This window comes from Eptatretus burgeri, chromosome 7 (genome assembly GCF_056783735.1).
Source record: "Eptatretus burgeri isolate ZD-2024b chromosome 7, Ebu_testis_v1, whole genome shotgun sequence".
NCBI lineage: Eukaryota > Metazoa > Chordata > Myxini > Myxiniformes > Myxinidae > Eptatretus > Eptatretus burgeri.
In genome coordinates, this window is record NC_140967.1 from 104,475,062 (window position 1) to 104,493,723 (window position 18,662).

The following is an 18,662-nucleotide window of genomic DNA, read 5'->3' on the forward strand; positions in this document are numbered from 1 at the left end:
GATGTCTAAAGTCTCCGCATAGATGACTGCATCGTCTGCAAAATCAAGGTCCGAGATCTTGACATTCCCAAACGATGCACCGCAACTTGATCTCTCCGACATCCTCCCTAAAATCCAGTCCATACAAGTGCTGAAAAGTGTGGGGGCAAGTACACATCCCTGACGAACTCCAGTAACAACTGGAAATAAGTCAGAGGTGGTACCACCACACTTCACAGCACTCTCAGTACCAGAGTAGAGTTCAGACATCAGATCGATCAGTTTTGGTGGCACCCCACGAAGACCAAGAATCCTCCAGAGGACATCCCGATTCACTGAATCGAACGCTTTACAGAGATCAACATAGGCTGCAAGCAGCCCCTGCCGAAACTCTCGTCTGCGTTCGGTGAGGACACGAAGGGCAAGGATACGGTCAATCGTTGACCTCTTTGGTGTAAAGCCTGACTGCTCTGGACGCTGGTGCTCAAGCAGATGGTGGCGAACTCTATCAAGAATTATCCGAGCAAAGACCTTGCCCGGCACTGAGAGCAGCGTCACCCCTCGGTAGTTGTTGCAGTCCTGGCGATCACCCTTCCCTTTCCAGAGAGGGACAACAAGGCACCTCTTCCAGTCAGTTGGGATGATGCCTGTGTTCCAGGCAGAGCACAAAACTGCATGCAACGACACGAGTGCAGCATTTCCACCAGCCTTGAGAAGTTCGGCATGGATGCCACAGATCCCTGGAGCTTTGCCCCGTTTCAACTGGTTCACCGCAGCCCGTGTTTCCACAAGCGAAGGTGGACCACAGTTGATTCGGGGGTCAGCAACAGGGATTGTAACACCCTTGACGTCCAACTCGACAGCTGGGGGATCAGCCTGGTACAACCGCTCAAAGTAACCGGCCCAGCGGGCATTCACTTCAGACTCCTCTGTCAAGAGCCTACCACTCTGTGCTCGAACTGCAGTGCTCCGAGGGATGGGCTTGGATGAACGTAATGAGCGAATTCCCCTGTAAGCGGGACGAGAATCACCTGTCCACAGGTGATGCTCTACCCCCTCACAGATTCCTCGCACATAGGCCTCCTTGTCCACCCTCAGTGCACGCACAGTTTTACGCCTCAGCTCCCTGAACAGCTCAGCTCTGCCATTCAGCCTGGCCCTGCGACTCTGGTCAATGGTATCCAGTGTCCCTTGAGAGACAAAATTCTTCTTTGCCCTGCGGTGAGTTCCAAGACATCCACCGGCAACATCAAGGACGGTGGTCTTGAAGGCGCTCCACAACTCTTCAGGACCCCCAAAGCACCCAGACCCCCCAAGTGTCCACTCAGCCTGTTCGCAAACTCCTCAGCTACTCTCTCATCCCTGAGCTTGGAAACATCCAGCCTAGGCTGGGATGGTACCATTCTCCAGGATTTAAGGTGCAGCTTTAGAGTTGCTACAACAAGCCTGTGGTCAGTATTGAGGAACTGAGCACTCCGGTAGACCCTGTAGTTCTGGATCATCCTCCAACGACCGTCAATGAGGACATGGTCAATCTCCTTTGCCACACCGCCAGCGTTGGAATATCAAGTCCAGCGATGAGCTTGTGGGCTCATCTTGTGGGATGACCTGATCAGAATGGTCACGTGATCTAATTATCGGGGGACACGCCCTCGGTACGCCTTGTTCAAACCAGATCAGATGCAGCCGAGCGTAACTGCCCAAGGACTTACCGGCTAGAAAAACAGATCATTGGAGGATAACGTCCCGGCGAGGCTGGATACGAACCATGCTGGACCAATGAAAGAAAAGAAGAAGAGAGAGGTGAGAGAGAGGTGAGAGAGAGGTGAGAGAGAGGTGAGAGAGAGGTGAGAGAGAGGTGAGAGAGAGGTGAGAGAGAGGTGAGAGAGAGGTGAGAGAGAGGTGAGAGAGAGGTGAGAGAGAGGTGAGAGAGAGGTGAGAGAGGTGAGAGAGAGAGAGAGCTGGGAGAGAGGTGGGAGAGAGCTGAGAGAGAGGTGAGAGAGAGGTGAGAGAGAGGTGAGAGAGAGGTGAGAGAGAGGTGAGAGAGAGGTGAGAGAGAGGTGAGAGAGAGGTGTGTGAGAGAGGTGAGAGAGAGAGAGGTGTGTGAGAGAGGTGAAAGAGAGAGAGGTGTGTGAGAGAGGAGAAAGAGAGAGAGAGGTGAGAGAGAGAGAGAGGTGTGTGAGAGAGGTGAAAGAGAGAGAGAGGTGAGAGAGAGAGAGAGAGAGATGAGAGAGAGAGAGAGGTGAGAGAGAGAGAGAGAGGTGAGAGAGAGAGAGAGAGAGGTGAGAGAGAGAGAGAGAGAGAGAGAGGTGAGAGAGAGAGAGAGAGAGAGAGAGAGAGAGAGAGAGAGAGGTGAGAGAGAGAGAGAGAGAGAGGAGAGAGGAGAGAGAGAGAGAGAGGTGAGAGGTGAGAGAGAGAGAGAGGTGAGAGGTGAGAGAGAGAGAGAGAGGTGAGAGGTGAGAGAGAGAGAGAGGTGAGAGAGAGAGAGAGAGAGAGAGAGAGAGGTGAGAGAGAGAGAGAGAGTTGAGAGAGAGAGAGAGGTGAGAGAGAGAGAGAGGTGAGAGAGAGAGAGGTGAGAGAGAGAGAGAGGTGAGAGAGAGAGAGAGGTGAGAGAGAGAGAGAGAGGTGAGAGAGAGAGAGGTGAGAGAGAGAGAGGTGAGAGAGAGAGAGAGAGGTGAGAGAGAGAGAGAGGTGAGAGAGAGAGAGAGGTGAGGTGAGAGAGGTGAGAGAGAGGTGAGAGAGAGGTGAGAGAGAGGTGAGAGAGGTGAGAGAGGTGAGAGAGGGTGAGAGAGGTGAGAGAGGTGAGAGAGGTGAGAGAGGTGGGAGAGGTGAGAGAGGTGAGAGAGGTGAGAGAGGTGAGAGAGGTGAGAGAGGTGAGAGAGGTGAGAGAGGTGAGAGAGGTGAGAGAGGTGAGAGAGGTGAGAGAGGTGAGAGAGGTGAGAGAGGTGAGAGAGGTGAGAGAGGTGAGAGAGGTGAGAGAGGTGAGAGAGGTGAGAGAGAGAGAGAGAGAGAGAGAGAGAGAGAGAGAGAGAGAGAGAGAGAGAGAGAGAGAGGTGAGAGAGGAGAGGAGAGGAGAGGAGAGAGAAAGACATACAATACATTCCTGTTTTTGAGTCCCCTCCTGGTTTCACCAGAGAGAATGTAGGTTTGCTCTCCATCTGTTCATCTGTGCCAGCTGTGATTTTATACATTTTTTTCCCATACCCTGCCACATATTCAACTGAAGCTTGGTACACAGATTTATGATGATAAGTTACAGAAGATGTGGGAGTTTCAGGGCATTTCATCAATTTTTCAGTGTTATGCCCTTTTTGACATTAAAAAAAAAAACATCACATCAGAAGGGCACGTGTAATGCAAAGCAATTCTCACTGGTTGTTTTTTCTTTCTTGTAAACACTGTCGAGGCTTCTATGAGAGCTAATACACAGAACATACAGGGGAGCAGGAGACAAGAGGGGTGGGAGAGGGAAGGAAAAAAAAGTGTGGAACAGAGACATGAGGAGATCTGTGGAAGGGAGAGGGATGGGGTGGGTTACACAGGGTAAACAAGATGGACACTACATAGACTTTCAGGTCCTTACATAAAGGAGCTGTCACACCTTGACGTTTTAACCAGCAATGGCAACGTATAAAAATGTATGTAAAACATTGGCGTACGCTGTAGTTTTTTTTGAAGTTTTTTTTGAAGTTTTGGTCGTATTCATAACGTGTTGGTCGTATGCATAACATATTAGTAACGGGAAAAGAACGTTTCGTTGTCTTATCGATAACTTATACCGACGAATGCTTAGCCTGTTGTCAGCATTCACAACCTATGCCCAACAATAGTTTAACTTAGGCATAGCGCGCTGCACGTATCGCCGACGAACTCATGGCATAACCTGTTAAAAACCTGCCGCACGCCGATTTAAATCATAACCGCCTGAAAATTGGAAGTGTCAACATCGCAGTCACACCTTGACGATTTAGCCAGCGTATGCCGACCTATGAAAAATGCATCTAAAACGCTGGCACACGTCGAATACGGTATGGGTAAGTTGTGTATACGTCGTGAAATTTCAAGCATGCTGAAAATTTTACGACGTACTCGACGTATGGCTCACAAGTTCCGCATACGCCGGCATATGTTCTCGGCACGCTCCGCGATCGTTGTCACACGTCGGACACACGTTACTTGCAAGTTACTCATAAGTCGAAACACGTCGAGGTAATGTTTAGCATACCCGAAACTTAATTTTTAACCTATGAGTAACATGCTTTGAACCTATGTGTAACGTATCTCAAACGCACATTGTCGTATGTAGACGAATTTGATTGACGTCTTCCGGACGACCACAGAACTTACTGAACGTGTTTCTAATTTACATCTACCGTAAAATGGCGATTTGGCAGCATTTAGGGGAATTGGTATATACAAATGGACTTCACAAGAGGAAACCGTCAGTGTTCCAGACTCCATGTTGAGTCGATGTCAATGTCAGTAGTATCAGTCGTGGTAGTATTAGGTGAGCGTGTCAGTAGTAGTAGTAGTAGTAGTAGTAGTAGTAGTAGTAGTAGTAGTAGTAGTAGTAGTAGCATTGGTATTGGTAGTAGGTAAGCGTGATGGGGAGGGTGTGGGTGATGATGGATCCTCGTTGCGTCCACGAATAGGAGACGACTTTGCACCATTGTTCGATGTTCTTTTCGGCTAATTTTTTTTTTCTCATTCCCACGATGAACTATTTTTTTTGTTTCAGTTTTTAAAGTATTCAAAACGACTTGGACAAATGCATAATGTACTAGTAATGAACACAGAACGCTTCGATAACTTATAGATAAGTTATACCAACGATTGATTCGCGTGTTTTCGGCGTCCACAACCTATGCCCAACGATAGTCCAATGTATGCATAGCGTGGCAGCGTATCGTCGACGATTACATGAGGTTTTCTATTCATAGGCTGCAACTTCACTTTTAATAAATACCTGTCACTCGCCTATTGTTTTTGGACGCTGGTGCTCGGCAATTTAAATCGTTTTCATTGAACGAGTTAAATCGCTTCCACAGCACTGCAGTCACGGCACCAACAGCAGCAGGCTCAGTGCCAGCCTCATGCCAGGCTCAAGCGGATCCCTGTAGAAGTTGTACTGCTTGGTTATCCTTGGACCCACTCTGGCTTGCAGCTCGTCGAACATCGCTAGGGGCATTCGCAGGAAGTTGATGAAGGATGCATGGTCCTCGTTCCAGAGTTCCACCATGAGCTGGTCATATATGCCGTAGTGGCGTTGCCTCCCGATCCATGGTCTGACCCAGTTCCTTCTCCTCCGTTCACGTCTTCTTCTCCCGGCTTTATTGGCACGCAACTGGTGCAGTGTCAACTCGATGAGGTCATGTTGATGTTGGAGGACAGGTAGGTATTGTCGTCTCAGCCTTGCCGTATCCTCCATCTCTCGGAATGACATGGACATGTACTCACCTCGAAGTCTAAAAAAAGACGGGTTCCTCCTGCGAAGCCCCTTTTTATGTACCAATTCCCCTAATCGCTGCCAATACGCCATTATACGGTATCTGTAGGTTAGAAATGCGTTCAGTAAGTTCTGTGGTCGTCCTGAAGACGTCAAATACGTCTACATACGTATTTGTGCGTAGGACATGCTTTACAAATAATTCCCAAGCACGTTAATCATAGGTTATAAATAAGTCACGGGTACCCTAAACATTACTTTGACGTGTTTCGACGTATGAGGAACTTTCAAGTAACGTGTTGCGAAGTGTGAATAACGTTCGTGTAGCGTGCTTACAAAACGTTACTCAGGTTAGAAATAAGTTTCGGGTATGCTAAACATTACCTCGACGTGTTTCGACTTATGAGTAACTTACAAATAACGTGTGTCGACGTGTGTCAACGATCGCATAATGTGCCTACAACTTATGGCCAGCGTAGTAGAACGTGCGAGTCATAGGCTGGCATACGTCGTAAAATTTCAAGCATGCAAAAATTTGAGGACAACCCAAAAGTACAACGTTTAAAGCCAACGTACTACGACGTATGGCAGTGTTTTTCAGCGTGCTCTTAACGTATTATATACAAAACGTACCCATAACGTATTCGACGTGTGCCAGCGTTTTAGACAAATTTTTCATAAATCGGCATAGGCTGGCTAAATCGTCAAGGTGTGACAGCAGCTTAACAGGGACTTTCAGGAAGGAAAGCAGGGAATTTGAAGGAGGTGGGTTTTGGGTGGATTAAAGGGGGTAGAAAAGATTGAGGTTTTGGATGGGGGAAGATGAGGTGGTGGTGAACAGTTGTTTTGAAGGTCTGGAGGGAAGAATGGGATTGAAGAGAGTGGGAGTTTGTTCCAAAGGCAGAAAAAAAAGAGGAATGAAAGAGTGAAGGTGTGCAGCGATTCTTCATTTTGGTAGTTTTACCAGAAGAGGGTTGTTGGGGGACCTTGAGCGCCCTGTGGCAAAATCTGCAAGTGATGGGGTAAAATCTACGAGTGTCGGAGTAAAATCCGCGAGTGTTTAGTCATTACTGCAATGGAGACAAGGGTGATAACGTTATTGGTTTGCGGCGGTTCCTGGTTCATGAGAAAGACCACAAATGGCGACATCACCAAAGTCGGGGAATTGGTACAATGGGGACAAGGGGGACGACATTATCAGTTTGTGGCGGTTCCTGGTTCATGAGAAAGACCACAAATGGCGACACCACCAAAGTCGGGGAATTGGTACAATGGGGACAAGGGGGATAAGGGGGATAAGGGGGATAACGTTATCGGTTCGCGGCGGTTCCCGATTCATGAGAAAGGCTGCAAATGGCGACACCACCAAAGTTGGAGAATTGGTACAATGTCGACAGGGGGAAGGGGGGGGGTAACGTTATCGGTTTGTGGCAGTTCATGGGACAAAGGGGAAAGTTTTTAAAGTTTAAAATGTTTTCGGCCACGAACATACGATTGCAGTTTCATAAAGATGTCAACAAATAAAATAAAAAACCCACAACACTAGGTACTGTTTCAAATTTATTGAAGAATGCATTTTAAAGTCTCTTAACTACGAGTGGTGAGTGTCAGGATCGGTCCCATAGAGCCCTTGCTGCACGTCCCGCCTGGCACACAGGAACATTATCTCTCGCTCAACCACACATACCTGGAGCCATTAATTGAATGCGGTTGGGATCAGAGAGATATTTATATATATATATATATATATATATATATATATATATGCATATACATGCTCTTCTACTCAAAACTCTGCATACGTTCCGACAATTCCCTTTGCTTTGCTCTTCTGCACCTCTTTCACAACAGGCATCCCCCATCATTGGAGACAATCAATCTCACCCCAACTCACCAAAAACAAAAGCTCGGTACCAACATTGAACATGTAAAAATACACCAATGAGCCTTCTTCCCATCATTAGCAAAGAATTTGAATCAATAATTGCAGCCAAGATTGTTTGGGATCTTAAAATTCAGATCAGTCCGGTTTCAATGCCCTCCACAACACGTTAGACATGTTCTTGTTGCTACATCAAGAATAAATGGACAACTACAAGCATGAGACAAGAGCAGTCTCATCAGACATTTTCCAATGTTTGACACTATAGGGCAGTCAGTCATGTTCATAAACATGTCCACTAATGGCATCTGGGATCGACTTCCTCAATATTTTTGCAATTTCCTCCTTCGATGCAAACATCATGTTGCCCTGGATCATCATCATAATCATGTAGCATATTTCTTCCTGCTCTATTCTGCGAAGCTGCTATATGCCCCAAAGAATTGTCTTAGGTCCAATCCCATTCCTCGTTTACATCAATGACCTCTCTGGAAAATCCTCGACACCACTTCACAAATGGATGCCCAATGTAACAGACCATTTCCCATCCCAGATACAGGCTGGCTGCAACTGCATCCCTGTCGTTTTGTTTGCATTAAATATTTTTAAATGAGCTTAAAGGCCGAACCAAAGAGAAAGCTAAATTTCTATGCTAATACCTGTACAGGAGGTTTGTAGAATTAACCCACCAAACAGTGCACAGTTACAATATTTGAACAAACACCACAAACAATTCATGATGTGTACAAACCCGCCTCTTTTTCACACTACCGACACGTCTTCTGTTGGGATTTAGAAGAGCATCTTCAGCATGGTGGAACAACTGGCGTTCAGTTATAACCCAACAAAGTTGTGCCACCTTGATTTTCCAAAACCATGAATGGTACACAATGACATAATTGCAAAGCAAGTCCACATGTTACTTTAACCGGAAATGTTAAGAATGCACAAACCATACCATGACAGCTTACCCCAGGGATGAAAGTGACGATGTTGTATTTCTGATTTTTGATGGCATTTCGGGGATACTTCTCTTCGCTCTTCTCGGGATGACCCAGCCACACGGTGCGAGGCCGTAGTTCCCGACGCCGACAACAAGGCCAACAGCCACATCCGCAGCAGCTGGAGAGAAAAACACAACCCTCAGGAACGTTTTAAAAGATTGTTTAAATCACTTGGCAAATTCTTTACCGAATCAAACAACTCAAACTCTCAGAGAAAAGTGATGGATACAAGAAAAACAACTGCTGATCACATTTGCGGTCCTGATGCAGCAAATTGAGGTGGAAGTCACAAAAACAAACAAACTTGAGATATCTACATTTCTTAAGTCTGCATTAAAGTTGTCCGTGACAAAGACATGACAACATACAGTGTAGGTCTCAAGTCATCATCAATTATGTTGGGAATCGTCTGAAACATCAAACTGAGCATGTTAAAGATGAGGTAGTGTAATCCGCACACACACACGATTTATAATGCAGAATTGTATCTCTATGGAACTTGACACTTACAGGTGAGACCTTACCTGAACAGTGTCTGCCCAATTTCATTGGAAAAATCTGATGTCAATTATGCTAATTAGCTTCATGAGTGTCAAGGCACAATTACCATTGGCTGTGGATCTTCAGCTCATTCTTTGCAATTTCCCCACAATAAGTCATTTTTAAATTAAATTAATATTACTCCGAGCTACATAAATGACTGTCGAGCCCTGTAAGCAATATTAATGGTTCTGGTTTGTGCGTGCTCTAATCATTAACCAATCAATTTGCATTTAGTCTCAAGATACCATGAACAATATGACATTTCACCTCAAAGATTAAATTTTATATTTATCTTGAAATTCACAGAATTGACAAGCTGCCAAGAAGAAAAGTCCACCGTTAGCTTCTTCATCTCAGCTATTCTTTGCAGGAACTATTATGCCAATGTCGATGTAATCAGCATTTCCTCAGTATCACTCCCATCGCTGCTACTTTTACTGTCAGATGGCGAAGGTTGATGAAAATTGATCGGCCATAAAACCATGGCAACCTTTGCAAATCAAATTCTACGTTCGGACACCACCATGGGTCAGGTCAGGGAGAAGTCCTGGTTTCTACTCCATAACCATGATAATTGCAGTGAAGATGTCACTTCAAAAGTTTGGGGAGGTCAGCGGTTCAGACCACAGCCAAGACATAACAATGACGAAAAATAGTACGTGCTGCTTCCTTGCTTGACACTCAGCATTTGGAGAGGAGAGCATGAACAACCATATCACAGGCTTTTGTGGGCCTAATGGTCTCCTCCTGGATTAAAGTCCCTTGTAAGGGAACTCGCAGTAGTAATAATAATAATAATAATTAAAACTGGTAAACCAGTAATCCCGGGCTTCAAGGCGTGCCTCCATTTTAACAAATTTCAACACCATCACCCTGTCACATGATGTGGGTTTTCCGAGTTAGAAAGTTAGTTCAAGTCTGCAATGTGGCCCAGCTACGGGGTCCCTCAAGTTATATCGATGAAGGATTGAAAAGCCCATAGCAATACATGATAGAGAAAGAAACTTCACATTGGACAAATCGAGGCTGGACAAATTTTCAAGTCCCCAAAAAAGTCCAATAACTCCACATTTGCATATTAATGTAAATGGCGAACTTGTAGAACGTGAAAATATGTTCCAGAATTTGTGGTCACTTTTTGTCTATCTTCTTTGGTTTTCATTTTACGACATGTCAAAAATGGGTGATTTTAAACTTTGGGGGGCTCTGGGGCCTCACTGGGGTAAAATACAGACATAGCGTAAACATATCTGGAGTCCCCTCTTCAAGGCCTATCAGAATCTGTCATTAAATTTTTTCAACTCTCATTTGCATATTTGGCATATTTAATGAGGCGAATCGGCATCATTTTAATCATATAAATTATGTAACGATTTCGATGAAATTAACAACTTAACATTCCAATGGAACCTTGCAAATGTGTGCAAAAGTTTGAGGCTGTCGTGTTACCCCTTCTGGAGAAGAAGATGTTTTTAGGTTTTGGAGAAAATCCAATATGGCCGCCATACCACGTGACCTACGTCATCAAAATTTTCAAAGTATAAACTTCAGGTGGAGAGTTATTAAATGGATAAGTTTCATTGAATTTCATCCAAGCGTTGTTTTTATTTTATGACATTTAAAAAAATGGGTCATTTTCAACTTTGGGGGGCTCTGGGGGCTCACTGGGGACAAATACAGACATAGTATAAATATATTTGGAGTCCCCTGTTTATGTGCTATCTAAATTTGTCATTACATTTTTTCAACTCTCATTTGCATATTTTGCATATTTAATGAGGCGAATCGGCATCATTTTAAATCATATTAATTATTTAACGATTTCGATGAAATTAACAAATTCACATTAACATTGAACTTAGCAAATGTGTGCAAAAGATTGAGGCTGTCAGATTATCCCTTCTGGAGAAGAAGATGTTTTTAGGTTTTGGATAAAATCCAATATGGCCGCCAGACCACGTGACCTACGTCATCAAAATTTTTAAAGTATAAACTGCAGGTGGAGAGTAATTAAATTGATAAGTTTCATTGAATTTACTCCAAGCGTTGTTTTCATTTTATGACATTTCAAAAATGGGTCATTTTCAACTTTGGGGGGCGCTGGGGGCTCACTGGGGTCAAATACAGACATAATATAAATATATTGGGAGTCCCCTGTTTATGTACTATCTAAATGTCATTAAATTTTTTCAACTCTCATTTGCATATTTTGCATATTTAATGAGGCGAATCGGCATCATTTAAAATCATATAAATTAAATAACGATTTCAACCAAATTAACAACTTTACATTCCCAAGCTACTTAGCAAATGTGTGCAAAAGATTGAGGCTGTCTGATTATCCCTTCTGGAGAAGAAGATGTTTTTAGGTTTTGGATAAAATCCAATATGGCCGCCATACCACGTGACCTACGTCATCAAATGTTTCATAGTATAAACTTCAGGTGGTGAGTAATAATCCTGTAAAGTTTCGTTGAATTTCATCCAACAGTTTTCCCTCCAGATCCGCCACAAAATCGGTCAGTAGAACATAAAAACGCCGTTAATAATAATAATAATAATAATAATAATAATAATAATAATAATAATACTAACGAATTCAATAGGGCTTCAGCACTTGCTTGAAGCCCTAATTATTATTATTATTATAATAACCAGAAACCATCCCAAAATGCAAAGCTTATCCACGTCCGCTTTGCACTCGAACTAAACTTGATGAAAACAACAGCTCGTAGAGCAAATGCTCTTCCAATTCAAGATCAAGAGGGAACGACGAGCCTTTCTCCGGTATTTTTTGTGGGACAACTTTGAAGATTAACCAGTTGAATACCGGATGAACGTTTATCTTTTTGGTGGCAAGTCCTCTCCGGCTTGTGTGAATTTTGGCTTGAAGCAGACAGTCAGTGACAATGAGGCTTAATTTGAATCAAATGCTGCAGATTTCATCAGACATAACTTCTATGTCGATGATGGTCTTACATCAGTTGCTTCTGTCAGTGAAGCCATTGACATTTTCAATAACACCAAGTCGATGTGCTTACAGGGAGGGCTGAGACTGCACAAATTCATCTGAAATTCAAAGGATGTCTTGGCTGCCATCCCGTCCTAAGATCAGACAAAGGGAAGTCGAGATCTCGATCTGATGCACGATTCACTGCCATTGGAAAGCTTTGGGTATCCAATGGTGCATTGAATCTGATACTTTCCAGTTTCAGATTCACTTGAAAGACCAACCATTAATGCGACGAGGTGTCTTATCAACAATGTGTTCGGTATACGACCCTCTTGGATTTGCAGCACCTGTTGTCCTTGTCGGTAAAGAGTATTACAAGAGTTATGCAAAGATCAGATGGACTGGGACAGTCCACTTCCACAATATCTTCGACCATGATGGGAACAATGGAGAAGCAACCTCTTCCTCTTGGAGTCATTGCGGGTGCTTCAAACCGACTAACACTGGGAAAGTTATAAAGGCCGAACTCCATCATTTCTCTGACACCAGCATGAGTGGATATGGGCAATGTTAATACGACTGGTGGATGAGCATCAACAAGTCCATTGCTCTCTTGTAATGGGAAAGGCAGGGGTTAGCACCGTCAAAAATGATCACAATTCCAAGAACGGAATTGACAGTGGCACTGGTGTCAGTCAAAGTAACTTGAGATTGAGAATGCATCTGAAATATATTGGACTGACAGTAAGGTCATTCTTGGATACATTGCCAACGAAGCAAAGCGATTTCACGAATTTGTCGTGAATCGAGTTCAAAAGATACAGGATCACAGATCCGGTGCAATGCAAATACGTACCGACTAATCAAAATCATGCAGACGAAGGGTCATGAGGTCTTCGTGCAGAAGAATTTGTAAACAAATCCAAGTGGCTTACTGGACCAGATTTCTTGTGGAACTCCGAAGTGTGTGCAAGTCTGTTTGATGACACGGAGTTACAACTTGATAATAAAGACCTTGAGTTAAAACGAGCTTTTGCCTCTGCGTCAAAGGCACACGATTTTTCCAGCTGTGATGATATATTGACTCTATGCCAACGGGAAAAGTATTCCAGATGTTCCAAGAGAGCAATAGCAGGTTGCCTCAGATTTAAATCTATTCCGCAAAATGATAATGCCACCTCCAGGTATCTTCCAAGATGCCAACTTGTACTCCTGCAAGCAATGCAGAAGAGTTCAGTACCTGGCAAACCAGTTTTGGATTAGATCAGGCCAGACCATGTATGGGAGCATGCGCCAGAGCAGCGCGTCGATGTGTCCACTTTCCGCTGGTACTCCAGGGGCCTCCGTTTGGCCACCCCCAGGCAGATGCCTGGCCCATCCCTATCTCCTTGAGATGCTGATCAACCTGCTGCAACCACGAGGCACATGGTTGGCCTATTGACCTCCTCCACTCAAGAGGCTCCTCGCTGAGAATCTGGTGATCAGGATCAGCATCAGGAAAACGAGCCACATGTCCATACAGCTGCAGCTGACCCTGACGGACTATGCAGGTAACAAATCTCATTGAGTCTCTCTCAGCAACTGCTCGTTGGACACAAAGATCAGCGATAGCCAAGGAGTCTCCAAAGAAAACCTGGGACCAAAGGAATGTCTCAGTCTCAGATCCCTAGTCAGAGTCCAAGTTCTGCATCCGTCGAGCTTGACTGAAAACACCAAGGACCTGAAGACTCGGACTTTGGTCATCCTGCACAGGTACCAGCAGTGCCACACCCCATGATCCAGTGAATCCATGACTCCCCAGGCCTGACCCTAGACGTCTATCGACCTCTGGCTCACAGCCAGCAGAGACATGAATAACACAGCGAATGTAAGTGAATCTCTCCATAACATCAACATCCTCACCACAAACAGGTACAGACAAGATAGCAGCATCCAAGATGTCACTGAAAGCCTGGATCTTAGTTTTGACCAAGGAAACCCGAAATCCCAGTGGCTCCGACTCCTCATTCAGGATCTCGAGCACCCCCAAAAGGATATCTAGAGTCTCCACAAAGATGACTGCATTAACTGCGAAATTAAGGTCAGAGATCTTGACATTCCCAAACGATGCACCGCAGCTTGATCTCTCCGATATCCTCCCTAGAATCCAGTCCATACAAGCGCTGAAAAGTGTGGGGGCCAGTACACACCCATGACGAACTTCAGTAAGAACTGGAAATGTCGGAGATGGTATCACCACATCTCACAGCACTCTCAGTACCATAGTATAGTTCAAACATCAGAGTGATCAGTTTTGGTATCACCCCACAAAGACCAAGAATCTTCCAGAAGGAATCCCGATTCACTGAATCGAACCTTTGGTTGGGAATGATGAAAGACAAAAACCTGACACACAACTACTGGCAGTTAGGTCGAATTATAGAGACCTACCTGGATAAGGACCAGCATGTTCGCAAGGTTAGGCTGACCAATGGTAACAGATCGCTGAATGTGAAACATCTTCCTCTTCATCCCTCTGTCTCACTTGAACGACTGACACACAAGCTTGTGTTAATCTTTGAAAATTATCTTTGTACGAGTATACTGTGCTTAGAAATTAGAGAAGTTAATTTGAGGAGGGAGGCAATGTCAATCATGACATTTGTCGGTTAGTAGATTGACAATACCATTAATGGTCTGAGCGGATGTGCTGGGTGGAGCTTGGAGCGAAGGTTCTGGACGCAGCTCAGAACAGATGCAGATGCATTCTGGGAAGCCATAGGCTTCAGCACTCTGTGACGCTGGGGCACTCTGCAAAGCTTGGACTCTGCAATGCTTACATCTCGTATTAAAGCTTACTGCATTGCGAGGTTCATACCATTGAAGCTTACATTGTGTTGTGAAGCTTGCTGCGTGGCAAGGTCCATACCTGCAAAGCCTGCATCGTGTGTGAAGTTTGCAACCTAACCAAGTTAAGGGGTTTGATTCAGATATACAAAAAAAAAACAACATGGCCAAAAGTATGTGGACACTTGCTCGTCCAACATGTCATTCCAAAATCATGGGCATTAATTTGGATTTGGTCCCGTCCCCACACTTTGCTGCTATAACAGACCACTCTTCTGGGAAAGCTTTCCACTTGATGTTGGAACATTGCTGCAGGGATTTGCTTCCATTCAGCCACAACAGCATCAGCGAGGTCAGGCACTGATGTTGGGTGATTAGGTCTGGCTCGCAGTCGGCATTCCAATTCATCCTAAAGGTGTTTGATGGAGTTGAGATTAGGGCTCTGTGCAGGCCAGTCAAGTTCTTCCACACCAATCTCGACAAACCATTTTTGTATGGACCTCGCTTCGTGCATGTGGGCATTGTCATGCTGAAACAGGAAAGGGCCCTCCCCAAACTGTTGCCACAAAGTTGGAAGCACAGAATCATCTAGATTCTAGAATGTCATTGTATGCTGTAGCATGAAGATTTCCCTTCACTGGAACTAAGGGGCCGAGCCCGAACCATGAAAAACAGCCCCAGACCATTATTCTTCCTCCACCAAACTTTACAGTTGGCACTATGCACTCTGGCAGGTAGCGTTCTCCAGACCTCCACCAAACCCCAATTCGTCAGTCGAACTGCCAGATGGTGCAATAAGATTCATTACTCCAGAGAACGCGTTTCCACTGCGCCAGAGTCCAATGGCGGTGAGCTTTACACCACTCCAGCAGACGCTTGGCATTGCGCATGGTGATCTTAGGCTTGTGTCTGGCTGCTCGGCCATGGAAACCCATTTCATGAAGCTCTCGACGAACAGTGTTTGTGCTGAATTTGTTTCCAGAGGCAGTTTGGAACTCAGTAGCGAGTGTTGCAACCGACGAGACGATTTTTCCACGCAACGCGCTTCAGTACTCGGGAGTCCCGTTCTGTGAGCTTGTGTGGCCTACCACTTCGCGGCTGAGCTGTTGCTGCTCCAAGACGTTTCCACTTCACAATAACAGTACTTACAGTTGACCGGGGCAGCTCCAGCAGGGCATAAATTTGAAGAACTGACTTGTTGGAAAGGTGGCATCCTATGACTGTGGCATGTTGAAAGTCACCAAGTTCTTTCGTACGGCCCATTCGACTGCCAATGTTTGTCGATGGAGATTGCATGGCTATGTGCTTGATTTCATACACCTGTCTGCAATGGGTGTGGCTGAAATAGCCGAATCCACCAATTTGAAGGGGTGTCCACATACTTTTGGCCATGTGGTGTTTTGGCCACATACACAGTGGCCTGCAAAAGTATTCACCCACACCCCCCCCCACCAACGTTTTCACATTTTGATGCCACCTTAACATATTTCATGATGTTTTCAAATCAAACTCAACATACGGAGTCTACAAATTACTCCAAAAAGGGATAAGAATTAAATAAAAACATTCAGATAAAATGTGAATGAGTTTGATTTAGAGAAAAATCAGATGATTCTCAGTTGCATAAGTATTCAAACTATTTTCCCAATTCACCCAAAATCACTTCAGGAGGAAATTATTTGTTTGAAAGGTTACAAAATAAGTAATAGGTTTAATCTGTATGTAACCAGTGGTTTAACTTAAAAATTAAGCTCCCCCACTCATCTAAGGAGTTTAAGGTGCAACTCACTTGGTCAACCAAAAGGCAAACATGAAAATTCAAGAAGTCAGACAAAGTGGTGGAGAAGCACCATTCAGGAGAGGGTCATAAGAAGATTTCAGTCACTCGTTATCCCTTTGAGTGCAGTGAAATATTGGCCAACCATCCAAATTCAGCAACTGGGCAAGCGCGAAACTGGTTTGGGATGTCACTGTATATCCAACGACGACTTTGAAAGATCTGCAAGACTCTATGTCCGAGATTGGGTCAGTGTTCAACAATCAACACTATTCCGTTCTCTTCACAAAGCTGACCTCTATGGCCAGGTGGCAAGAAAGAAACAATTACTGAAAAAGGCACAACTAAAAGCTTGCTTGGAGTTTGCGAAAAAGCATCTTGATGATACTGCAGTCAAGTAGAGAAAGGTTTTGCGGTCAGACGAGACAAAAATTGAACTTTTTGGACTAAGTTCAAACCGTTATATCTGGTGAAAGCCAAACACTGCATATCATCCATCAACGCCATCCCAATTGTCAAGCATGGTGGTGGAAGCATCATGTTATGGGGGCAGGGACTGGCAAGCTTGTCAGGATAGAAGGGACGATGGACGGTGCAAAGTACAGGAGAATCCTTGATGAAAACCTGCTCGAGTCAGCCATGAATCTGAAACTGGGTAGGAGATTCACATTTCAGCAGGACAATGATTTGAAGCACAAAGCTTAAGCTACACTGGAGTGGTTGACTAATAATAAGAAAAATGTTCTTGAATGGTCCAAAGTCCTGACTTGAACCCAATTGAACATTTATGGCAAGACTTGAAGATTGAAGTCCATTGATGATCCCTATAAAACTTGGCAGAACGAGAGAAATTTTCACATGAAGAATGGGAAAATATATCACCATCTGACTGCAAAGCTGGTCGAGACGGACGCAAAAAGACTCATTGCAGTCATTGCTACAAAAAGGTTCTTCCACCACGTACTGATCTATGGGGCTGAATACTTTTGCAACCAACGAATGATTTTTGCAGGTATTCCTGACGTGTAACCTCCTTTAAGTATAAACAGTGTTTGGTTTGACCTCTTCAGTTATGAAGAAAAAAGTTAATTTGGAAAAATTGTTTCTCCATAATTCGTATTTCATGTAAATGTGTCATCATTGGTAGGGGGTAAATACTTTTGCAGGCCACTGTATTAAAGGAAGGATTTTATAACAACTGCGATGATGGATTCCATGACCTTGCTGATGGTTTGACAATAGCTGATAGGTCTGTAGTTAAAAGGATCAGTTTTTGCACCATTTTATGTAATGCAGTTATGTCACATTTCCAAGCAGATGGAAGATGGCATAGCACAAATGACAGGGTGAAAATGGCAGAGAGAAGATGTTAAAGAGCAGCAGAGCAGGTTTTTAGGACATGCGAGCTGATGCCATCCGTTCCAGCAGCAGAGTCAGAGTCATGGGTTGAAAGAACCTTCCTTCACCTTATCAGGAGCAAAAGACAGAGTCCAGATGCAGTTGGGTACCGAGAGAGAAGGGCGAGAGAGGAGGGGCAAGACTAGGGGTGAGACTAGGGGTGAGAGAGGGTGTGAGGGGGTGGGAGTGGGGGTGAGAGAGAAGGGCAAGAGAGGAGGGGGAGAGAGAGAGGAGGGGGAGAGAGAGAGAGGAGGGGGAGAGAGAGAGAGGAGGGGGGAGAGAGAGGAGGGGGGAGCGAGGGGCGAGAGAGAGGGAGCATCACAATTCTTCTTCGTTTGATATGATGTCACAATTGATGCTGGGGACCTGAGTATGTTTCCCAGGTGTTTCCCAAGTTATAGCCATTTATGATACGGTTGGTCCAATCTAATTGAAATAATGCCCCAATCCAGTCTTCGTTTACGCACCTACGAGCCCGTACTAGTAATATTAAAATACTAGAATAACAATTATGCATTTTAATATACATATGCCTGGTGTTGGCTTAATGGTTAGGGTGGTGGGCTTGGGATCCCAAGGTCCTGAATTCAAATCCTGCTCAGCTGTTGAATTAATACCAGGTGGGGTTATAACTCGGCCTGTCATCCTTCCGAGGTCGGCAAAATGAGTGCCAGCATGCTGGTATCCTGTGTCGGAGTGGCGACCTATCCAGGATTGTGTTCAATAGCCAAGGAGACTGTTTCGGCAGCAACAACGCTCTGCACAGAGTATGGTTCTGATGGATGGATGGATGGATTTTAATATAGAAATGATATATTTAGCATGGTTTGTATAAATGGTGATTGACGAAGAAT

General features: G+C 44.6%; 1 protein-coding gene across 4 annotated transcripts in view; it reads right to left on the reverse strand.

The window, feature by feature from the left end:
• The window catches only part of LOC147023991 (putative phospholipid-transporting ATPase IIB), a 44,886-nt gene that overhangs the window by 12,906 nt on the left and 13,318 nt on the right, over nt 1-18,662 (reverse strand). For all 4 annotated transcript variants that reach the window (XM_085890108.1, XM_085890105.1, XM_085890104.1 and 1 more), the window contains one exon: nt 8,279-8,429. In XM_085890108.1, coding sequence (XP_085746234.1) covers nt 8,279-8,429 — 151 coding nt within the window. The remainder of the gene's footprint in view (nt 1-8,278; nt 8,430-18,662) is intronic.